Source organism: Rhododendron vialii, chromosome 11a (assembly GCF_030253575.1).
Source record: "Rhododendron vialii isolate Sample 1 chromosome 11a, ASM3025357v1".
In the NCBI taxonomy this organism is placed as follows: domain Eukaryota; kingdom Viridiplantae; phylum Streptophyta; class Magnoliopsida; order Ericales; family Ericaceae; genus Rhododendron; species Rhododendron vialii.
In genome coordinates this window covers 14,357,985-14,381,083 of record NC_080567.1, presented here as the reverse complement: position 1 = coordinate 14,381,083, position 23,099 = coordinate 14,357,985, and the positions used below count along the sequence as shown (strand labels likewise).

The 23,099-nt window shown below is 39.9% G+C and overlaps 2 protein-coding genes across 2 annotated transcripts; one reads left to right on the top strand and one right to left on the bottom strand.

Annotated features, from left to right (window-relative positions):
- Nucleotides 1–4,608: 4,608 nt before the first annotated feature.
- On the bottom strand, nt 4,609–15,584 carry LOC131307719 (heat shock factor protein HSF8-like). The gene is made up of 2 exons (XM_058334371.1): nt 15,089–15,584; nt 4,609–6,216 (listed from the first exon to the last, which is right to left on the bottom strand). The coding sequence occupies exons 1-2, from the start codon at nt 15,344–15,346 to the stop codon at nt 4,963–4,965; spliced, it is 1,512 nt and encodes a 503-aa protein (XP_058190354.1). The 5' UTR covers nt 15,347–15,584; the 3' UTR covers nt 4,609–4,962.
- On the top strand, nt 7,851–14,589 carry LOC131307720 (uncharacterized). The gene is made up of 4 exons (XM_058334372.1): nt 7,851–12,436; nt 12,559–13,366; nt 13,464–13,582; nt 13,671–14,589. Exons 1-4 carry the CDS (start codon nt 12,311–12,313, stop codon nt 14,097–14,099), a joined length of 1,482 nt encoding a protein of 493 aa, XP_058190355.1. The 5' UTR covers nt 7,851–12,310; the 3' UTR covers nt 14,100–14,589.
- Nucleotides 15,585–23,099: the final 7,515 nt, after the last annotated feature.

Genomic DNA, 23,099 nt, shown 5'->3' with positions numbered 1-23,099 from the left:
GTTTCATTACAGTCTATCAACCATCGTCTAACACAAAAATGAAAAGTTTTTTAAGCTTTAACTTGAGCCTTTTATCTCATTTGACACCCCTAAAGTGTTGCATGAGTGTCTCGAGTGTCCGAGCATGTACTGAACGTGTTTTGATTCTTCCCAGATTGTCAATTTGCAAAAATTAAAAGAGAGTTTAGACTTAAGAAACTTCTAATTTGAGTGTCAACACGTGTTCGGAGAGTGTCAATGTCCGACATTAGTACGTGAACTCTGGCAACATGTCTTTGCTTCCTAGATCCTTGTATTTTCTCTTCAGTATATGGGAGAGGTGTGTCACCGGTAACACTAATGAAGAATTTGGTGAAAGAGAGACCAAAATTTGTGCAATAGTACGAGTTTTCTTGCTTCCAGCTCTCCTTATGAAATTGATTGGTTAAGGCACTTGATGAGGTACTTCAGTTCAGTGACTTTTGTACGATTTTCTTTCTGGTTTGGGTTGCAAGCATGGGGCAACTAAAGAGTTTTTGCTTGCTACTACTCAAGGAAAGGCGATAAAACATTTCCTGTGCTTTAAGAAATTTGTGGTGCAACCATCGCTAGTTTTTCATATGGATGGATTTCCATGTGATTATCGGTGCTTCATGTACATTTCCTTGAAGCTTGTTAAAACACATTTTATTCTGACTTGTTATGGTTATGAAGTGACACAAGAGTATCTGTTCTGTCTTGGTCGTACGTTTGTTGGTCCTGGGGTGGGATTTGGGGGCTATTGTTTGAGTTGTTGCAGAGAGGCCCACCTTATTGTAAGTTGTTTGTATTTATGGTGCATTTAAGCCGGAAACATTCATTTCGGCCTGATTTGTTTGAGTTTTCCTTGCTTGTTACTACATATGTGGAAAAAATGGGCACTATGCAAAACAGTGTCCAAATAAAGCAGCAAGAGACAAAATGGTGAACTCTTTGGCTCTCATTGATGATGACCTTGAAAATGCTGATATCGAATCTCTGTTTTCCATCGACGATGAAGCAACAGATGAAGCAGTTCTTGCATTCACTTTTGATGACTCAGACGATTCAGCAGAATCAGATGACTCTTCTGATGATCTTGACTCATTCCCTCATGAAGTCCAAACAATTGGGTTCCCCAACATCATGCTGGCTCAACCTTTAGCCAAGGTCAAAATCTTGCTTGAAAAATATGAGAAACCTATACCAGTCATCGCTTTCTTTGATACTGGTGCAGCAGCCTCTATTCTCAATCCAGCAATCCTTCCCAGGTCTTACTGGCAGTCTTGTTTCAGGCCCTTTACAGCAGCTAATGGAGAAACTTTTATTATCACCCTGATCAGCAAGCCTATTATCATCCAACTTTTTCCAGGATACACCATAAAACATCAAGTCTATGGTTCTGATCTCCCAGGGAAAGATTTATTGTTAGGCTTTGATATTCTCCAAAATCTCAGCAAAGTTTCCTGGCTCAAAAAAGGTTTGAAATACAAAAACTACTTGTTACCCTGGACCACCCAACCAAATCTCTTTTCCATAGAAACTTTCTCCACCATTAAAGAAGCCATAATCCAAACTTCCTGTGCTGAATCTCATTCCCAGTTTCTTACCAAATGCTCCAATCCACTTTGAAAAAATTCAGATTTCTTCATTTCTCTTCCCTTTAAGAAAAATGAAGACATCAACCCCACCAAAGCTACCCATCATGGAATGAACCCAGAACACTACCAGCTTGCTCTTCAAGAACTCCAGCAACTTCAATCAGAAGGTTTGATTGAGCCCACAACCTCTCAGTGGGCATGTGAAGCATTTTATGTCAACAAAAGAACAGAGCAGATAAGAGGAAAGCTTCGCCTGGTTATCAACTACCAGCCTCTTAATCATTTTTTGTAGGATAACAAATTCCCTCTTCCTCGAAGAAGTGTTCTTTTTGCAAACTTGCCTAAAGCTCAAATTTTCTCAAAGTTTGACCTAAAAGCAGGTTTTTGGCAGCTGGGCATCCATCCAGATGATCGCCCTAAAACTGGTTTCTGCATTCCAGATCACCACTTCCAGTGGTCAGTCATGCCTTTTGGATTGAAAACAGCTCCATCCCTATTTCAAAAGGCCATGGTTCGGGTATTCGCTCCTATACTATCCTCAGCCCTTGTCTATATAGATGATATCCTACTTTTTTCCTCAGATATTGAGTCTCATGTTGTCTTACTACAAATAGACAACAAAATAAGGCAACAGATGAAAAAAGGGGATAGTGAGCGTATTAGGTGATAGATAATTTTTTCCTCTGGCCCTTCAAAATCTTGTGTTGAATTTGTATGTCTCAGTGGTTGATAGTTTAATTAACTTTGCCTGGAACCTTGGCTTCAACTGTTATTCTATTTGAATTTTTCTCAAAGCATAATTCCAAAGGACAGAGTTCTCACATAAGTAGTAGAAGCGTTCTAATGGAAACAAAAACCAACTACGACAAATTATAGGTGCAGTGGCCATTCGTAAGCCTTTCTATGAAAAAAGCTTCCAGTGCAGTGAGATCACTAGGCTACATATCTATAGAGGGGGTATAATCAGGTATCAGTGTTTGTGTCTTGCGGTTTTCTTATTGGGATTGAGTTTTCTAAGGATCTGTGTCATACCATTGTTAGTCTGGAGTACAACCTTTTGTACTTCCATTGTCTTGTTATATCGTTATTAAAATTGTTCTCACCTGTTCTCAATGGTGCGCTGAGAGTTTTCCCATAGATCGTCAGCCATCGGCTCTGATACCATTTGTTGGGAGTTCGTCCGATGTATCGATCCGCCACTGCGTGCTCAAGGCCCTATTTGTATGAGAGTAACGGCAAAGAGTCCACCGCATTACTTGGCCCAATATACTTTGAATGACACATATCTACTTAAAAAAGCCTTGTAAGTGGTGAGTCATCCAATTGTATATTAAGGTCCAACTATTTTTCTATTTATCCGATGTGGGACATAACGTTCACAAATGTTCTAACATAATTTCCTTCCCGATTTGGTCAAAAGCAGACCATTCACGCCGGGACTAGAGAATTCATAAGAAATTACTTTCTTACAGCCCTGATCAATTGTATGATGAGCAAATCTACCAACCAACAGGACTAACCCTTGGAGCTCAAGAGCAAAATACTGTTAGCACCTTTGTTTTGCCACTGGCGAGGACACCATGGGGAGATCCATTACTGGATGTCGCACAACTTGCAGAGCAAGACCGCACGCCAAATCAACCGCACGCATCAAAGTAGGTAGGCTTGCTCCACAATTTGGCTGGGCAAAACAAAGCTCAGATGGCAGCGTAAATAGTCATGGCTGTGCAACAGGAGCTGGTTGGATTCGGGATCATGAAGGAAGACCTCGTGTGGGGTATCAAAGGAAAATAGATGCCATCACAGCTTCAAATGCCGAGATGTGGGCTCTTGGAGACAGCCTTTATGCAGCCAAAAAATTGATGAATCACACATCTTGAAGTTGGAATGGATGCAAAAATTGTGGTTGATCTATTGAAGTATAGAGGCACAACTTGTCATCCTAGTCATAACTTGGATATATTCTATTCAAAATAAAAAATTCTAGTCATAACCTCATCTGTGATTGCAGGTCTCCATTGGAGGATCTCAAGCCAACAAAGTTGCGTTTATCGCAAAGGAAACAAGTGTGAGCACATGCTGCAAATGCAACTACTTTGGATAGAGTTTCATCTGTTTTCTTCAATCCCAGATTGTATCACCCAGCAATTATATGCTGATCTTGCAGGAAACTATACCCCAGAACAATTTCTATATACATTTTATGTAATCTACATTTCACAAAACATGAGCCAGTGAAAAGGGAAAGAGCCTCTCAACCACATGGGTTTGATGGGTTCCTGCATGTGGTTAAGTTTGATTGCGAGGTGATAGTGCCAAGACAAAATAACAGATGTCTAGAATGATAAATGAGCGGGCAAACCAAAAGGTTTGGCAAAAAGATACAAGAGATGGGAGGCTGTGAAGGAGCACAGTTCACCTTCACGGATTTTGGTCGAGTGGCACCAAAGGACACAAGTGGTCAAACACCAAAAAAACAACTCGCCGACTTTTGAAGAGGACAACATTTTGGGCTTATGGCAATCATTTTTTCGTCCAACCAAACAATGGAAAATAGATTAATTGTTTTGTGAGAAAACATAAAATAGATAAATTGTATTGTGAGAACATATTACGTGACTTTCGTGGAAACAAAGCATAAAGCAGATATAAAAGGTTAGTTATGATGTGCTTAAACGGGGGTAAGAGGGAAACAGAGAACATCCGTACACACTTCACGTTACTTTGGAAGATCTGTTTCGAAGAAACGATAAAGTAAGTCATGTTTCATTTCTATGCTTTGAAGTTGCTCACACTTTTGTGAGAGAAAACCCCCTTTAATTTTCCAGGGTGGAAATCTAAGGGCATAAAATCATAGCTTCAACAAGATTGCCTTATATGGGACTCTACCAAAACCAAGAAAACAACATTTGGAATTATTGTAAATATTTAGGTAGACAATTTATATGCATTTACAGATTAGAAAGACAAAAAAAAAAAAAAAAAAAAGAGCCAAAAAGAAAAACTACACGTATGGTAAAAAAATATCTAAGCATCCATAACATATAAGGTTCTTTGGTACAGTGCCTGCATTCAACCATGGCAACACAACAAAAGACGGATCAGAAACCATCCGTTTTGAGTTCATTTCCCTTGGCTTAAACATGGAGGAAAAATGGCAGAGAGTGACAGATAGAGGGAACTAAACCTAAAATGAGGTCTCTCCATGTGTTGCCAAAACAGGGCAGGACAAAGGGGTACACCAGGTATTAGGTATTCTTCCCAAGGTCAAGATCAGAATAACATCCTAATAACACAATATAATTAGCATCTTTCAGATTTACCTCGGGTGGTGCAAGCCAAATGTACATTTAGTGAGACAAGGTCAAACTTGTTTGATATCTGAAGATAGAAGCCCCATCTGTTCAGTGAGATGTTCCATATGTTGAGCTTTGGTCCACCCATTCTCCACTGGCTTGGGTTCACTTCCCTCAGCTGGAGGAGGAACTTCCACTGAAGTTGAGTCCATCTCCTCGGTCTCCCCAGGTTGAGGGCTCGTAAGAAACTGTTCCCAAAAGGGATCACCAATGCTAGGAAGATTATCATCTCCCAGCAACGAACTGTCCCACTCGAATTCCGGATCTGTAAAATTCTCAAGTTCCAGGGGTATTTTCCCATTTTCCCCTAAGGAGGTCGAATTTACAAATGGACTACTTTCTCCACTTCCTGGCATCATTTCTTGTAGCGGACACAGCTCAGGCAAAACAAAATCCACCGGCTGAAGAGCGACAGGTGGCATCTCTTGATCTCCAACAAGGGGGCTCACAACTGGAAATGGAACTGTTGTACCCAGCTCGGAGTTTGCAGCGAGAGGGGAAGAATGAATTTCAGATATCCCAGAAATTGCTGGTAAAAAAGACTGCCCTGAAGATGGTGAGACCTCCTGAAGAGTTACACCAGAAGTATGATTTGAAGAACTCCCACAGTCTTGAGCATCAGGCGATGGAACATCACTAATCGAGAAATTATCAGAATTGTTGTTGAAATTTTCAAGCATCATTGAAGAATCCAGTTTAATGATCTGCCGGAGCATTGCTTTCGCCGCTTCATTCATCATAGGTTGATACTTCACAATCTGCCCACCAGATGGGGAACGATCATCCGCTACACCTTCTTGCTTAAGCCTCCTTTTTTTGTTTCCTTCAGTTAAGCGCTTGTTGCTCTCATTTTGCTGTTGCACAAACTGTGCCAAAAAGCCTGGGCTATGCACTGCTTTGGCTAGGAAGGACATCATCTGTTGTTGCCGCTGCTCCATCCCTTGAAGCCTCTGCACCATTGACTGCAATTGATTATCAGTGGACTGTTGCTGCTGCCGTAGCCTCACAAGCTCCTGCATAAGAACGTTTTTGTCCCTTTTTAGCCTCTCAACCTCTTCTTCAAGCCCAAATTTGCCCACCTCAACACACGCCCCAACAGATGAAGTCTGAACGTGTGGTGGCGGTGGCGGTGGCGGTGGTTGTTGGTTGTTATGTCCATGTGCAGGTTTCCGCCGACTAATACTTTTAAGAAGGTGCTTTTGACCTCGGAGAAATCCCTCATTTGCAAACTCCCAGCGGTCTGGATCAACTTTCCTGAAACCCTGATTGTTCACAGTGGCCCAAAAATTTAAAAACAAAAACAAAAAGGAATTTAGGGGGCAGAAAAAGATTATAACCAACAGATTTACAGTCGGTTATTTGTATTCTTAGACAACCGAGCGAACATCAATTATTGTGCTATGGAGTAAAGAATGAATGCTGAAACCGTAATCTTAGAAAGGAAAGAGAAAAAACAGGAAATGGAGATTGTTTTCAACAATAAACGACACGTGAAATTTGTTCACTTCTAACAAGAATTAGGTGCCACAGCTTTCACTATACAGACAACGATAAATTGCACTAATCTTCAGACCAAGAAATAAGTACATTCCAATATCAGCTATTTTAATTGCTGGTAGCCAACCATGAAAAGCATTTACTAACAGAGCACACTTAAAGGAAAAAAGCAACGCCAAGATTTGGAACTTGACATTTTCAGTCTTTTATGTAGATCAAACCCTTATGAAGAAGTCATCACAAAGCATACTACTAAGCATTTGTGTCTGCGAAAGAGCACTTGGATACGCCAAAGATGCACATCCATTAGTATAATGTGTTGTTGCACATATCTATTTGTGATCCCCTATCAAATCTACATCCATCATCGGAGAATCTTAGCCAGCTTCCTCCCCGCAGTAGGCTTACAAACCATGTGGCATTTAGGATATCATAGATTCCCTACCAACCTATGTTGTTGCTAATACCGATGCCGCCATCAGTGGTCTTGGCCCATCAATATATATCCACCATCTTCAGTCCAAACTGAGTAAAATCACTTTCTCACAGCCCTGCATAAAGTCCCATTTTTTAAGGTCAAGGAAAAAACAACTGGATTTTTCAACGATGTTTCCAGTGCCAAAGTGATGGATAGGAGGACTTTCTTTCAGCTCCTAATCTACCTATTTTCTAATTGTTTATTTACCATTTGAATAACAATTTTGATGTTATATAGAACTCGATGTGATTCTTCTCATTCGCTATTCCATTTTGCGCATCAGAAAATGGTTGTCCTTTTAAAGTCTAATGTTAATCTAATATTTGATTTCAGACAACTATGCTTTTAGATTAATTTGAACGCATTAAGTGGAGTTCAGAGTGATAATTTTCGCCAAGTAAGACTGGACGGATAGGGTGTGTGATCACATTCCATGCTTCTCCCCTCGAAAGTTGCGTAGTGGACAAACAAGGGGATTACTTATTCTAATACCACCCATCTTAATCATCATAAGATTAACTTATATCACGCAAACATATGCCACCATCATTTCAAGTTTGTCAATCGACATTTCAGCTCTCATGACCTAAGAAGCATGGATAAAGATACAGGACATGGTGTCTCAACTTGGACACGGATGGAAACATGACCAGAATCAATTCATGATATTGGAAGCTTATTCCGGGGGTATGATATTCCAAAAATACAAGGAAAAAGGTACGAATAATAGATTTTGACTAAATAAGACCCTCGTTCACCTTGTAGAACTTAAAAAGACAACAATTAGAGTTGCAAAGATACAATTAGTTTGGTTGTTTCCATATAGAATGTTCATATGAATAACAACCTAATATCTATTGTAACATATACATATTTTTTGCCGTGTCCCTCGATGTATCCGTGTCCCTATTTATTCAAAATTTCCATGTCCCATAGGCTACAAATAAATCGAGTTGTTCATGAGCAGCTCGAGCAAATGACCCGAGCTCGAATAGAATTTCAGCCGAGCTTGAGCTAGCCGTGGCTCAGCTCGTGCAGATAAGCTCGGTTCGTACATATGGCCTGGACTCGTTTATAGAGGCTTGTTTAGTAGTAGAACCGAGCTTGAGTTCTCCAATATGCTATTGGGGAACTCTGTAAGGGTCGAATCTTGGTTCTACCAGACATTGATTCTTATTCCCGAACACTTCGCTGAGGAACAAAGCTTCACATTTTTTTTCTTCAAAGCAACAATCCACTCACTCTGTCCTGCTGCCTCTCTCGGGGAAAAGCAATCCCAGCTATTAGAATGGGAAAGGCTTGTTGCTTTTGAGTTGTTTGCACAGGGGGGTGCTGGGAATAAGGGTAATGAAATTCGAAATGACTAGTGGATACTGTCATTGCACAAGCAGCAGAAGATTGGGGAACGAATCTGTGGGGCTGTCACCTTCTTTGGCTGGGTGTGTTGACTTTTACGGCAGCAAGAGCAAAATCATTACAATAGGGAGATTTCCTTAGAAAAAATACATAGAATAGTTTGATTTGACTATTTGGGCTCAAGTTCAATCAATTCTAAAGGAGCAGAGCTCGAATGCACTAAAAGCTTGTTTGGCTTGGCTAGTGTGCACCCTTATGCATGTGTACGTATCGAGTTTGGGTGCATATGTAAAGATTGGGAAGGTCAAACCTAGATATAGACGATAAATAGATACCGGACCGAAGATATACTAAGTAGTTTTCTACTATATTACCATATATAAACATACGTTACAAAGTTGGCCAAAAACTTTTTTTGCTATGAAATTTGTCAGACCAAAACCATCAAAAACCAAGTTAAGGCTCCAAAGTCCGTACCCTTTAATAAGTTTCCACACACACAACCCTTATCGGACTTCTTACTTGACGCTAGCCCCAAAAAGTAGTAAATCGCAACATTTAATGCACATCATAACTATAAGATGCAGTAGATATAATGTAGATCGAAAGACGAACCTCCGCGAATAAATAATAGAATAGGACAGGATTTTCTCCAAATTTCGATGAATCATATAATTTAGCATGCCGTAGTTGACTTGGATGTATTTGCATATCTTGCACAGAACATAAAGCCAACAGAGTCTACTTTAGTCGCAAAAAGTGACGGAAAGTATTGCTAAAGCCCAAAAAATCACCATTTTGCAGTAGTAAAATAATATTGTTTGGGATTCAGAATTCAAATATCTTTGTTAGTCAAAAGTACTTGGGAAGAAACTTTAGATCCAACCCAAACGCTCGAGCTATTCATTGGAGAAGTTCCAACATTACATTAAGTGATAGCCAATCTATATCCAACCAATATAGAACTTATAAGATTATATCACCTAGCGCACTCCATGTGCAACCGCTTTTGAGGTCTCTCTTTTTGGGTCTATCATCGTGCAGCCTTTTTGTTGGGTTTGTCATCGGGGGTAGATTGTTCATATTTAAATGTGGGATGGCATGGGTTATGCTCTAGTTCCATGATGAAACTGTAGATCCAACCCAAAAGCTTAAGCTATTTGGTGAAGAGATTCCAACATTAAATTGAGTGATCACCCATTCCATAACTCAACTAATGTGGGACTTTTATCATCAAATAAGACATTTTCCCACATCGTAAATGGCTTTTACTTCATGAATTATGTAAATTTTTTTTATGTTTCAACATTTGTTTTTGCCAGTTTCTAAAACACGTAACCCCTAAGCCACCTTTGTCGTATCCATTTCACTTGCCCTCGGCACACCAAAATGATAGTAGATTAGTAGTATGGCAATACAAGTAGAATCCTACATTTGCACCCATGAAAGCAAGCAATGATATCATATTTAGTGTCATTCACCCAAGTCAACAAAAACAAATTCATCTTTCATCAACTAACACCCAATAATGTCTTCCATAGAAAAGAACAGTGTTCTAAAAGAAGGATTTAATCGCCGATTAATCGGAAATTTGGCCTAACCGATTAGATTAATGCCTCGAAGGTTGAATTAGTAGGTCAGGAGGTTAATCGGAGTTAGTCGGCGATTAACCGGCGATTAGTCAGTCGGCGTCTAGCGGCGATAAGTCGATTAATCAGTTAATGGGCGATTAGTTGGCTATCGGCGATTAATAAGGGTAAAATCTATAATTTTGAAAAATCAAGGGGTGTAACTATTATATACTCATACCATTTTAAGGGTTTTGAATCACAGTATTTAGGGCTTGTTCAACACCCAGTCATCGATTGATCGATCTCGGAGTCACCTGTCATATCTCTGTGTAAAACACGAGATTTCCGAGCCGCCTATCGCCTCTCTCTCTCTCAAATTCGAGATCTCCTCTCACTCCACGTCTCCACCGACCTCGAACATTAGTGTTTTTTTTTTAAAAGCCCATACCCATATTGACACGTTAGTGATTCTGGAAACAAAGTGTAGTAATATTTTTTATTAAATCTTAACACGAAGTGTAGTATTGTTTGGTGTATATAAATAAAGTTATTATAATTGGTAAGTGACTAATAAATGAACGGCCTATACCTAGTACCAGTTGGTGTTATAATCATGTTAACAGTTTTCTGTAAAGGAGAGATTTCTATGTCATATTTGAAAAACAATTGATGTTGTTGGATTGATAGATGAATGTTCAATTTTTTATGAGAGTTGTCATTGGGGAGTATTTATAAATAAATAAATAAAAACCCGACTAATTGCTACAAGGCGATTAATCGGCGATTAATAGGTCTCGAAGCTCGAAGGTGGTCGACCGAGCGACGAACGCCGAGCGACTTTTAGAACATTGGAAAAGAAGCCTTTCGCTAAATATGCAAATATATTCCGTCCACTCCAGTGATTAAAAAATCGTGCCTAGGCGAGGCGAGCGATGAGGCGAGGCTGAGTCGCCTCACAGTGGTGAGGCAAGGTGAGAATGGAAGAGGCGGTCGCCTAGTTGGTGAATTCTCGCCTAGCCGCGAGGCGTGAGGCGATGAAAAAAGGTCGCCTAGGCGAGGCTGGGTCACAAACAAAATAGAAGGGCAAAATACGACTTTTACCTAGCCACACCTCATCAGATCGAAGCCGCCTCTCACTCCTGGGCGATCCGAAGCCCTCTCTCGGTCTCTCCTCTGCGATCGACATCAACATCGAAACCCTCTTTCTCGACTCTTCACTCCGGTAAGCTCTCTGCTCTCAGTCTCTCACTCTCTCTGATGCTGATCGATTCTTTGCTCTCTGTCTCTCTCTCTCTCTGATCGATCGAGTGACCCACACTCTGCTCTCTCTCTCTCTCTCTCTCTCTCTCTGCTGTTCGAGTCTTACCCAGAGGTCCCAGACACAAATTTTTTTTTTTTTAATCCTGTCGGTCAGACTTCAGAAGTTCAGAGTCTCACACAGAGTCACGACTCGCACTCACACAGAGTCACGACTCGCACTCACACAGTCACACGTACACACTACAGTGACTAATAACCCACAAGTTTGTGAATTATGTTTCTGCATTTTGTGACTACACAGTAATAAGTAATAACTCTACAGTTTCTACATTTTGTGAATTATGTTTTATCTCCTTTGTTTGTATAGATATTGTAGATGTCGAATAGAACCGATCCTGCTTGGAAGTATTCAAAGAGACATGATGATAATAAGTTCAAATTCACATGTAATTTTTGTAACAAAGTGGTTACTGGGAGTGTTTACCGAGTGAAGCTACATCTTGCTGGAGGATATACCCTGATGTGACTTCATGTCCTAATTGCCCAGAACCAGTTAAAGAGGAGATTAGGGCATTTATTCTAGTAAGAAAAAGGAGACGGCGTCTAGCATAACTCCTCTTCCAGATTTTGATGAAATGGGCAATGAGGAGGACATTGATGAGGATGAGTTTTATGTACAATCGAAGCCCCCTCCTAAGAGGCCTGCTGCCACTGCTACCTCCGGCTCCAAGTTCCAACTTAAGAAGCCCAAATCCAAAGGGCCTATGGATGCTTACTTCACCCCTGACCCAGAGATCGAGGTAGAGAATAGGAGAAGTGGTAAACAACCTAAAGTTGACTATAATACGCCGCAAAAGAAGTTATTGAAAGAGCGGGCTCATCAAGCTATTGCAAGGTGGATTTACGATGCTGGAATACCTCTCAATGTTGTCAATGTGGAGTCCTTTGAATCGATGATTGAGGCTATTGGGCAATATGGCCCTGGTTTAACACCGCCGACTTATTATCAAGTGCGTGTCCCTCTTCTTAAAAAAGAGGTGGAAAATGTGAACAAACAAATGGAGGACCACAAGAAGGAGAGAGAGGAAAATGGATGCACTCTTATGTCTGATGGATGGACGGATCGAAAGAATAGGTCATTGATAAATTTTTTGGTTAACTGTCCTAAAGGTAGCATGTTTATTGAATCGGTTGATGCATCGAGTCGTTCCACAACTGGGGACAGCATGTATAGGTTGCTTGACGAGTATGTGGAGCGAATCGGAGAAGCTAATGTGGTCCAAGTTGTCACGGATAGTGCCGCATACAATAAGATGGCAGGTAACAATGAATTGCCATATGTTAGTTACTAGTTACTACTCAAAGTCTCAAATATATTATTTCTTACTTTATTACTTACTCTTAGAATCTTATTGTACTTGTTCTAACTTATGATACGGAAGTTGTTAATGGCAAAAAGACCACATTTGTATTGGACTCCATGTGCTGCCCATTGTTTGGATTTAATGTTAGAAGACATTTTCAAGTTGCCATATTTGAAGACGACATGGGAAAGGGCGATCAAGGTACACGGTTATATCTATAACCGTCCGACATTGTTGAACATGATGAGACACTTTACCCAAAGAAAAGAGTTGATTAAGCCAGCAAAGACTCGTTTTGCAACAACTTGTTTGACTTTACAAAGGGTTCATCAACAAAAGAATAACCTAAGAAAGATGTTCACATCAGGGGCTTGGAGTAAAAGCAAGTGGGCAAAGGAGGCGGATTGTAAAAAGGTAGCAGAAATAATGTTGTCGCCATCATTTTGGAACAATGTCTTGCTGGCCCTAAGATTTGCATGTCCTCTTGTTAAAGTACTTCGTTTGGTTGATGGTGAAGAAAAACCCGCAATGGGATACATCTACGAGGCCATGGATAGGGCCAAAGAAACTATTATAAACACGTTTGGCGGAGACGAAGACAAGTATAAAACTGTGTTTGAAATCATTGATGCGAGGTGGGAAGTGCAATTGCATCAACCTTTGCATGCAGCAGGCTACTATTTGAACCCTGCATTTTTTTACAAGGATGGTGCAAGGATGAAAGCTGATAAAGAGGTAAGGAAGGGTTTGGTGGATTGTATTGAAAGGCTGGTACCAACTGAGAGGATGCAAGATGAAATTCTTTATCAGATAGCATTATATGAGGAGGAGGAGGGAATCTTCAAAAAGGACATGGCAATTAGGCAAAGAGTTACAAGGTCACCAGGTGATCACAATTTTTTACTCTTTGTGCTTAAAAGCCTTAAATACTACATCTTTATTCTTTATCCTTTGCGACAATATAACTAATGGATAATGTGCAGTTGAGTGGTGGAAGTTATTTGATCGTGAAACTCCTGAATTGCAAAAATTTGCCGTCAAGATCCTTAGCCTTACTTGCAGTTCATCCGGATGCGAGAGAAATTGGAGTGTGTTCGAACATGTGAGTATTACATTAAGGGATTTCTAATCGTTTTGAAGGTGTGAATCGTGTGATATGAACTTAAATCCCTTTTAACTTTATTTTGCAGCTTCACACCAAAAAAAGAAATAAGCTAGATCAAAAGCGCCTCAACGACTTGGTGTTTGTTAAGTACAATAGAGCATTGAGGCGTCGATATATGAACCGCGGTAAATTTGACCCGATTTCCTTGAAGAACATTGATGAGAGCAATGAATGGTTGATTGAAAAATTGGAGGATGAGCTTGTATTTGAAGGTGAAGATTTGGATTGGAATGTTGTTGCGGAGGCTAGTGGGGTAGAACAACCTAGCAAAGTAACTAGGTCAACTCATAAACCAACAAGTTCAAAGAAGCGTTCAAAAGCATCAAGTTTTTGTGCAGATGATTGGGAAGAAGAAGAATTTGATGACACTGTTTCAGATGAAGGAGAAGAGGAAGATGTGGATGGATATCGGTCAAATGATGATGAAGAAGATGAAGATATTGGTGATGAGTGATGAAAGGATGACTGATGATGTCTTGTTTGGAATATCTGGATTGTTAGTTTGTTACATTTTATGAACGTATTTTACTAGTAATTCGTAAGTTGGAATGTTGGATTGTTGGTTATTATGCAATATGGTGATGTTTGTTCTTGTTTTGATGGTAGGAGTGAATATTGGTCGTTTATATAGTTTCTATTACTTTTTTTTTAAAACGCTCGCCTCGCTTCAATGAGGCGCTCGCCTCGCCTCGCTCCGATGAGGGCTTTGTCGCCTCGCGTACTTAAATCACCGGTCCACTCTAATTGGACATTTCATCTTCTGAACCCCAACCACTAAAGAAAATCCATCGAATGCATCGACATTCCACAATCTATTTAATGGAAAGGAAGAGCATTACGATCATTGGACATCCCAAAAAGGCAAAAAAGTTATAGGGTTATGTTTGTCTCTAACTCAATGCAAATGTACAAGCCTCCATAAACTTAACTTCTCCAAACTCCTAAAAGCCTTAAATTTCTTCTTCACTCCATAATCTTTTTGTTTGCTGGTGTTAAGCGGACGATACCCTGTGCACCACATGCTTAAATGTGTGATCGACAATTTCCATCCTCAACAAGTTGAATTCTTTAAACGCCAAATATCTTCAATACAATCGGAATCTTTAACCCCAACTAAATTCTGCCACAAATCATCACAAATAAAAATATATATAATTTCTTATGGTGTCCTAAAAACTTAACCAACTTCAAGAAAAACACTACTATAAAACAACTTTTACAATTATGAATTAAGTCTGCCACTATAAAAGTTACCAAAGTTCAAAATTCCTTAGGACACTTATTGTTCAACATCCAAGGAGTGTATTAATTAGCAACTAGGAAAGCATTTGCACAGGCATTTTCATCGCACGAGCGAATAACAATCAAGAATACCTAGAACCGTCTCCGATCAAGCAATAAACCAACTTAAATGAACCAACCAACAAAGAAAAGAATGCGTACGTAAGTGTTCAATTGCCGAACGAAGCTCGAGAAGTTGTTGTGCTTGAAGTGCTTGGGCAAGAGCTCCCTAGCGAACTCCGGCGGGTCCCACACGACGAAGCTGTTGTTTGTCGGGCTCCACGACACGACGTTGTCGGTGGACGGGTCCTCCACCATGTCGTACGTCTTGACGAGGAACGGCGGCGGGGCGTTCGCGCTCGGAATCGGCGGCGGGGCCGGGGCGGCGTTGGCGGCGGTGTTTGCGCTGGTCGCGTCCATATGGCCTGTGGGGAAAAATCAATGATTTGATTTTTTGATTTTTTTTTGGGAGTGGGCGAAGATCGAGCGTGGATTATTGTTGAGGTTTGGAAAAGGGCGATGGATCTGCCATTGACGCGACGAAGAAAAACCCTATGGTTTTAGAGATAGGAAAGGGGGGGGAGATAGTTTTTGTACGGTCACGGGAGAGGACGAGGGGTTTTAGAGAGAGAGAGAGAGAGAGAGAGACGGCGGAGTAAAAGGGGCACGAACCGCTTTGCTTCGATGGGGCCCGGTTGATGAGAGGAGATATTTTAATGACGGGACTGCCCCTATTTCTTTGTCATAATGTCGGAATCACCTTAACGAATATGCCGTTTCACGTTTGGCTTGAGAAAGGGGGGACGGGTGTTCCGGTCGGGGAAAATGCGAAAACTAAAGAAACCGACCGGGAGACCGACCGGCGTACCAACGGCACACGTGACTCACTCAGGGCTCCAAACAGATGATTTGAGCCGTTTAATAATTTAAAAAAAAAAAACTTAAGTTGGATTGTTAAAAATCAGCTCCATCCAATAGGTGTAATTATTAGATCCAATCTTCTTATTTTTGGAAAATTGTAAAAAATGGAAAGATTGGATGAAAAATGAGAAGATTGGATCAAGCACCTAAACACATCGGGTAGAGCTAATTTTTCTCAAGCCTGCTTGATTTTTTATTTTAAAATTATTGAACCGCTCGGATCATCCGTACAAGACTCAGAGAGGGCCTAGCGTGTAGTCGGTATGCACGGTTGGTGCGTACATCGATTTTTTCATAGCAGCTTCCGGTGCCCCATTTCACTAAGGCCCCTTAAAAAATAAGTGCTTTCGACTAAAGGTTCTTAATAAATAAGTACTTATTTAGTGAGCCATTTTTTATTACTTAAATCTTTTAATATGGATCTCAAAAATTATGCAATATGAATTTTGTTTGATAAATTTCAATTTGTTCTATTATATAAAGTTCGCAAAATCATGATATTTATTATAAATTGAAAGATATAAACGATCAAAAAAGGCATAGATTTTGAAATGTAGAATAAGAAGGTAAAATATTAATGGAACATGCGTTCTTATTTGGTAAAAAAATAAGTACTTATTTTGTTAGAGGAACGTGGCGTATCATGCGGATTGCAGTTTGTAAAATCTTTTGATTTTAATATCCTTGGTCTCATATTATTTTGAGAAATTCTGAATTTCTTAAAGAAGTAGGGCTGGCCTTGACCCGATGTGCCATAGCTTTAAGCCCCAAAACTAGAGGTGTCATGCCGTGCGTGTCATGCCGTGCCGTGCCATTCAACTTCCGTGCCAACCGAGCTTCGTGTCGTGTCGTGTCGTGCCCGTTTACTTAAATCGTGTCGTGCCGTGCCGTGCTATTTTCAATCGTGTCGTGTCGTGCCGTGCCCATTTACTTAAATCGTGTCGTGTCGTACCGTGCTGCTTTTCAATCGTGTCGTGCCGGGCCGGGCCCATTTACTTAAATCGTGTCGTGCTGTGCCGACCCGTTTTTTAATCGTGTCTTGTCGTGCCGTTTTTCAATCATGTCGTGCCAGGCTGGACCCATTTACTTAAAATCGTGTCATGCCGTGCTGGCCCGTTTTTTAATCTTGTAGTGTCATTTTCAATTGTGCCGGCTGGGCCCATTTACTTAAATCGTGTCGTGCCATGTTGGCCCATTTTTTAATCGTGTTGTGCTTCGTGACGTGCCCGTTTTACTTGATTGCCGTTTTTAATCGTGTTGTGCCCATTTAGAGGTGTCAAACGGGCCGTGCTTCAAACCCAAGTTCCATAGGACTTGGGTTTGAATCACATGGAGGTTTTTTTTTCTTTAAAATTAGTTTTTTCCTTATTTATTTTTAGTTGTTCCAATTTAAAAGCTTATTTTTTATAAATTATGAAACTAAAATGCCTTGTTTTGTAATTAAAATTAGGGAGAATTTTTCCCAGGTCCACTATACCACTTTCCAAACCCACTAAGTCCATTTCTAAATTCTATAACCCCCTAAGTCCACTAACCTATTAGTAAAGATATAATAACCCTGGTTAGTCTAATATACCCCTGCTTTCAAAAAATCTTTTATCCCATTTTTTTCTCCATTCCCGTTTTTTTTTCCCTTTTTTCCTCCATTCCCGTTTTTTCCTCCCTTTTTTCCTTCATTCCTGTTTTTCTCTCTCTTTTTTCCTCCATTTACGTTTTTTTATCAGATTCATCCATTATAAAACCCATCCTCCCTCCCCCTCCCCCCCTACCTACCCCCACCCCCCCCCCCTCCCTTTCCAGAAACTCCTTTTTTCCAGAAGAAGAAAACTCGGCTGAAACCCAGACGAACGAACTTCTTTGTTGTCACTTCTTGGTAGTCGGCAATCTTCGTCCTCGTCGGGCTTCTTCGGCGCCAGCCCTTCTTCGTCGTCGGCCTTCTCCCACGTACGTCTCCGTTCACCCACGTTCGTCTCCGTTGCCTTTGATTCGCCCTCGCTTCAGTCGGAAGCCGTCGCCGTTTCCGTTCTTCGCCTTCGTTTCTCCATTGCCTTCGTCAGATCCTACATCGCAATCGAAGGGAAAGAAGTTACGAGATCTCCTCTTTTTTTTCTTTTTTCTTTTTGAGTTAGAAAGGACAGAATCTCAAGTATAAAGTTATAAGGTTATATGTTTATTTTTTGTCACACGTATTACGTTTTTTTTTTGTGTATTTATTTATGTGGCAAAGTAATCGAAACACATATAAGGTTCTTTGTTTGTTTTTTCATTGTAAATATATATAAGATTATTTATATGTTCTTGCATTGTAATAAAAAAGATTTCAGAAGCTCATACATATACGGTTATCAGAAGCAAGTCAATGAGGCCGCTGCGCGGACCAATTCAATAAAGTATATAACATTATACATGTACAATGACATTATATTGACATTATATAAGGTTAAACCTAAACAACCAAAATCATTTTAGGTTTGCATCCTTAATATCGTTATATGTGGTCTTCCGTCATGAGTGAATGAGTATATAACGTTAAATGCGAGCTGATAAATGAGTATATAACGTAAAATGTAAGTATTTCACATTAAATGTGAACCGATGAACGAGTATATAACGTTATATACAGTGTATCAGAAAAGGAGAATCTTCTGTCGCTCTATTGAGGCCGCTACGCGGACTAATTCAATAAATTATATAACCTTATATAACGTTATATATGTACAACGACGTTATATTGACATTATATAAGGTTATATCAAACTCTAGTCATTATATGTTCTACTTTATTGAATTGGACCGCGCAGCGGCCTTACTGACTTATTATTTGTGCAGTAAAAAGATTTCAAAAACTCATATAACGTTAAATGCGAGCCGATGAATGAGTATATAACGTAAAATGTAAGTATCGCACGTTAAATGAGAACTGATGAACGAGTATATAACGTTATATATGTACAATTACGTTATATACAGTGTATCAGAAAAGGAGAATATATAACGTTATATACAGTGTATCAGAAAAGGAGAATCTTCTGTCGCTTTATTCCAACGTAACTGCTGGGATTTCAAACGTAGAACGGATAATGAGCTAAAAATATGGAATTTGAATGGAAAGGGTAATCTTCTCTCTCTCTCTCTCTCTCTCTCTCTCTCTCTCTCTCTCTCTCTCGTTTGGACTCTGTTTCCCTTCTGGATATGGAAACAACGTGAATATGAGAGATTTTATAGGAGTGGGATATGAGAGATTTTATAGGAGTGAGATATAGCAGATTAACAGTTTTTAAAGGTAAGGGTATTTTAGTCTTAAACTAATTCCTTTTTTAATTGAATTGGACTTAAGGCCTCACCAAAACCTAATTAGTGGACTAGATGGGTTATGAAATTTAGAAGTGGATTTAGTGGGTTACAAATATGCTATAGTGGACTTCCCAACAATTTTTTATTAAAATTATTGTCATTTAATCACATTATATTCATGAGTCACAAGTCAAATTAATAACTTTTTTCCTGTGCCTTGTGTTGTGCCCGGCAAGAACCGTGTCGTGTCGTGCCCAGCCAAAACCATGTCGTGCCGTGCCCATTCAACTACCGTGTCGGGCCCGGGCCCGACTAGAACCGTGTCGTGCCGTGCTGTGCCCATTCAACTACTGTGTCGTGCCGTGCCGTGCCAGGCCAACTTCCATGCCGTGCCTGCCCACTTCCGTGCCCCGTGCCAGTCCGCGTGCCCACTAAAATCGTGCCATGTCGTGCCGTGCCAGGGCACGACCGTGCCCGTGCCCGTGCCGTGCCACATTTAACCGTGTCGTGCCCGTGTCGCGCCGTGTCGGCCCGACCCGTTTGACACCCCTACCCAAAACTAGTTGATTTTTAAGGACTCCCAATATACAGTGGTCATGTATAATATATGGAAGAAGAAAAAAATTAAGGCCAATATACATCCGATCAAACACAAGGGCCCAAAATGGGAAAACTAAACTCAACCACGTTTTTCAAATGGCATCCAAATAGATTATAGAGGGGTTTTTTTCCCCAAAATTTAAAGAATGGTAAAATATGTACTTACCCGTTAACTATCTAATTTTTGTTTACTTAGTTCTTTAACTATCAATTAAACATGAATGCCCGTTTAACTACCTAAACGTTACTTCATCCACTTACAACATTCCATCCATTTGTTGGACGGGAAAGTTAGATGCAACACCCTGACCCAAAATTTATATGCAACTTGACTTAAAATAAAAACAATGTTGGGACCGGTGCTTAAAAATATTTAGTTTTGTTTTCGGAACTGAAATTGGGAGCATTCTCACACTGTATAAGCGTAAAAATAATTAGACACCTTAAAAGGTGACAGATGTCATTTGCTAAATAAATAACGTAGTGATAAAATAAAATAAAATAAAAGAGAAGAAAAGGAAATTCTATCAAATTCCGGAAGGATAAAAGGAAGGCTACCACATTCTTCTAGTTCAACGCATCATAGGGATAATTTTTTCACGTCATGCTTTATAGTTTTACCACCTCAAGCTTTCGTGACACCTGGACAGGTTAAGTGTCAGAATTAGGCTAACTATAAATAGGGGTTAATACTCTAAGTGCATGTCACATAAAAAGAAAGTATACAAACTACATTAATTTGGTTCGGCAAAAGAATATGCTACTGGTGGTATTAGATTAGTAGTCTATAGTTAGTGCTATCGAAAGGAAAGAGAAGAAGTAGTCGAGCCGTGTAATCAAGGATGGGATAGGGGGGTCTAGTGGCGGCGACCGCCACGACAAGAATTTTAAAAATGCAATTATTATATGTAAAAAAAACATTTATGTCCAACTTTTATAGTCTCGCCAATACTAGATTTTTTTAGTATACATTTCGCCACTGCTAGGGTAAAATCCTGGTTCCGTCCTTGCATGTACTACTTTAGTTTAGCTAAGGGTACAAGTTAAGTCTTCACTATACTCTCAAGTTTCAAGGTGAGATACTTATACTTTAGTTACATGATTTTTCTTTACAAAAGTAGCATGATTTTATGTTGAGAAAAGATTACAATTTTATTTAAGATATGCCATGGAAAAAGATATGATAAACTTTTCATGTTAAAGATTAGAAGCACGTCAAACAAAAGCGATGACGCTGTAAAGTTTAAGTTTAGAAAATGAAAGCAGTCAGATAAAGGAGATGACCTATTGATGTATCCAGACAATTATCCTGAGTTTGGGGGACGTTTAAAAAGATACCATAACACAGAAGGGACTTATACGAACGAAAAGAATAGGGCCCTAGTGGCCAGTGACTTGATCATTTCACACAGCAAAAGAGGTCGCTCCACTACAGAAAGATTAAGCTGTTGGATGAACATCATAAGATTATTATTTCAGATTATGCCAGCAATTATGTTATAAATTGTTTTCATGGTAAAAACATACAACTTTAGCATTTGTATCTCACACGAGCATTCAGCTTATGAAAATTAATATTTTTCCACAGACAATGAAGAATAGAGTTAGAGTTGCTGCTGCCCTGGGACATGCCTGTTGTACTTTTGTGTAGATATTGTAAAAATGTTCTCTTTTCAGAAGACTTAGGTTTTGTAATAAATCTTGGTTATGTTTTTTTAATAAGTGTTTTTAAAATAAATCAGTACGTTATGTCTTTCTCAAACTATTGACTCCAAATTTATTTATGAAAAAGAGGCCTGGATGAGTGTTAGGACTCATCGGCCGGTCATGATGACTCAACAAAGTTCCTAGGTTCGGAGTCGTGACATTATACCTGAGGGTACTTAGGTGTTGTTCCATTTTTTTTTTAAGTATTTTTTTTTCCCAATAAGAAGGCCTGTTCCAGATTTTTTAAGATGGTCAGACCAAAACGTTGTCGTTTTGGTATCTTTCCCCCACATCCTCCTGTGTGAAATGGCAATATTGCCCTTCCCCTATTTTATCGGCGACCTAACCTAGGGTTTCCACACTATGCCAAAACGTCGCCTAACCTAGGGTTTCCACACTATGCCAAAACACACATTGTCAGCGACCTAACCTCGGGCTTCCACACTACGCCAAAACACACATTCTCTCATCCTCATCCGTACAGCCCCCCCCCCCCCCCCCCCCCCCCCCCCCCAGCTCTCTCTCGTTTGGGGAGCGAAAACCAGAAGTCAGAACGGGTCGGGAAGAACACGAAGAAGAAGAGCTCGGATTCCATATCTGGAAAAAGGACTCCCACATTTTGAGTAAGCAATCTCTAAATCTTTATCTCTACGGTTTGATTTGTGATATATTGTTTCAATGTTGATTCTTCTGCCAAGTTATGCTACAATCACAATTTTTTTGTTCTCGTACTGCATCTTCTCGTAGTTGTAGGATCCGCTTATATATCAAAAAATGTTGACATGAGTTTTTTTTGCCCTTTAATTTTGATCCAAGATTTGAACACCTCGTATAAATTGGGTACTGCACTTTTCCCTCCGTCTCTACTTTTTGGTATTTTCCCGACATTTATTTGATTTGGTTATTGCGCGAGTTCTTCTTTGTGAATTGTTTTGGGTTCATTTTTTGAGTCTAATTTTCAACGTGTCATGAAGGACACTTGTCGTGCATTTGTCTAGTATGAGGATAGAGAAGTTAAAATACCAAACGTTTTCCCCAGAAATTTAATTGTCCAACAACTATTTTCCTTATTAGAGTCATAATAATTTTCCCAATCACTCCACATGGCTTCCACTGCGTCCAATGCCACCTCTACATGGCCCACAACGCTATGCACTTGCGGATCTAGTCCGTGCATGCCCAGAAGATCTGCTCCCCGCGCAAAGAACCCCGGCAAGTGGTACTATCAGTGCCCTATTGAGCCTGTAGGCCTCTCATTTCTTGTGCCCTCTACTTGGGAAAATACTTCAAACAATCTTCATTGTGACCTTTTATTGTTTGTTTTGTGAGTAGCCCTGCTTGGAGTGGAATGGTTGGTGCAATGAAAGCATTTCGAATGTGGCCCATTCTCAAGTTGATAGGTCATGCCATTTCACCAAGTCTCCCAAGCTTAGAACTTCGACGGTCACAACTTAAGTCAACGCATGTTAACCATAGAAAATGCTATTCGGACCTTAATGGTTATTGGGATTGTAATGTGTTCTCCTACTTATCATCCTAGTGCATATGCCATTGTAAAAGTTTGGATTAAAAAGTTAGGGCATGTTTGATAGCCAGTTATGGACTTGGGATTGGACTAATAAAGTGGTTTGGACTTGAAATTGCTTGTTTG

What these genes read in the sequence shown, in the direction of transcription:
- LOC131307719 (XM_058334371.1), bottom strand. Translation starts at nt 15,346, where the DNA reads ATGGACGCGACCAGCGCAAACACCGCCGCCAACGCCGCCCCGGCCCCG. An exon ending in TTCGGCAATTGAACACTTAC is followed by an intron (nt 6,217 to 15,088) that starts GTACGCATTCTT and finishes GTGAACAATCAG; the next exon opens with GGTTTCAGGAAAGTTGATCC.
- LOC131307720 (XM_058334372.1), top strand. Translation starts at nt 12,311, where the DNA reads ATGCATCGAGTCGTTCCACAACTGGGGACAGCATGTATAGGTTGCTTG. An exon ending in CGCATACAATAAGATGGCAG is followed by an intron (nt 12,437 to 12,558) that starts GTAACAATGAAT and finishes ATGATACGGAAG; the next exon opens with TTGTTAATGGCAAAAAGACC. An exon ending in ATTGGAGTGTGTTCGAACAT is followed by an intron (nt 13,583 to 13,670) that starts GTGAGTATTACA and finishes TTTATTTTGCAG; the next exon opens with CTTCACACCAAAAAAAGAAA.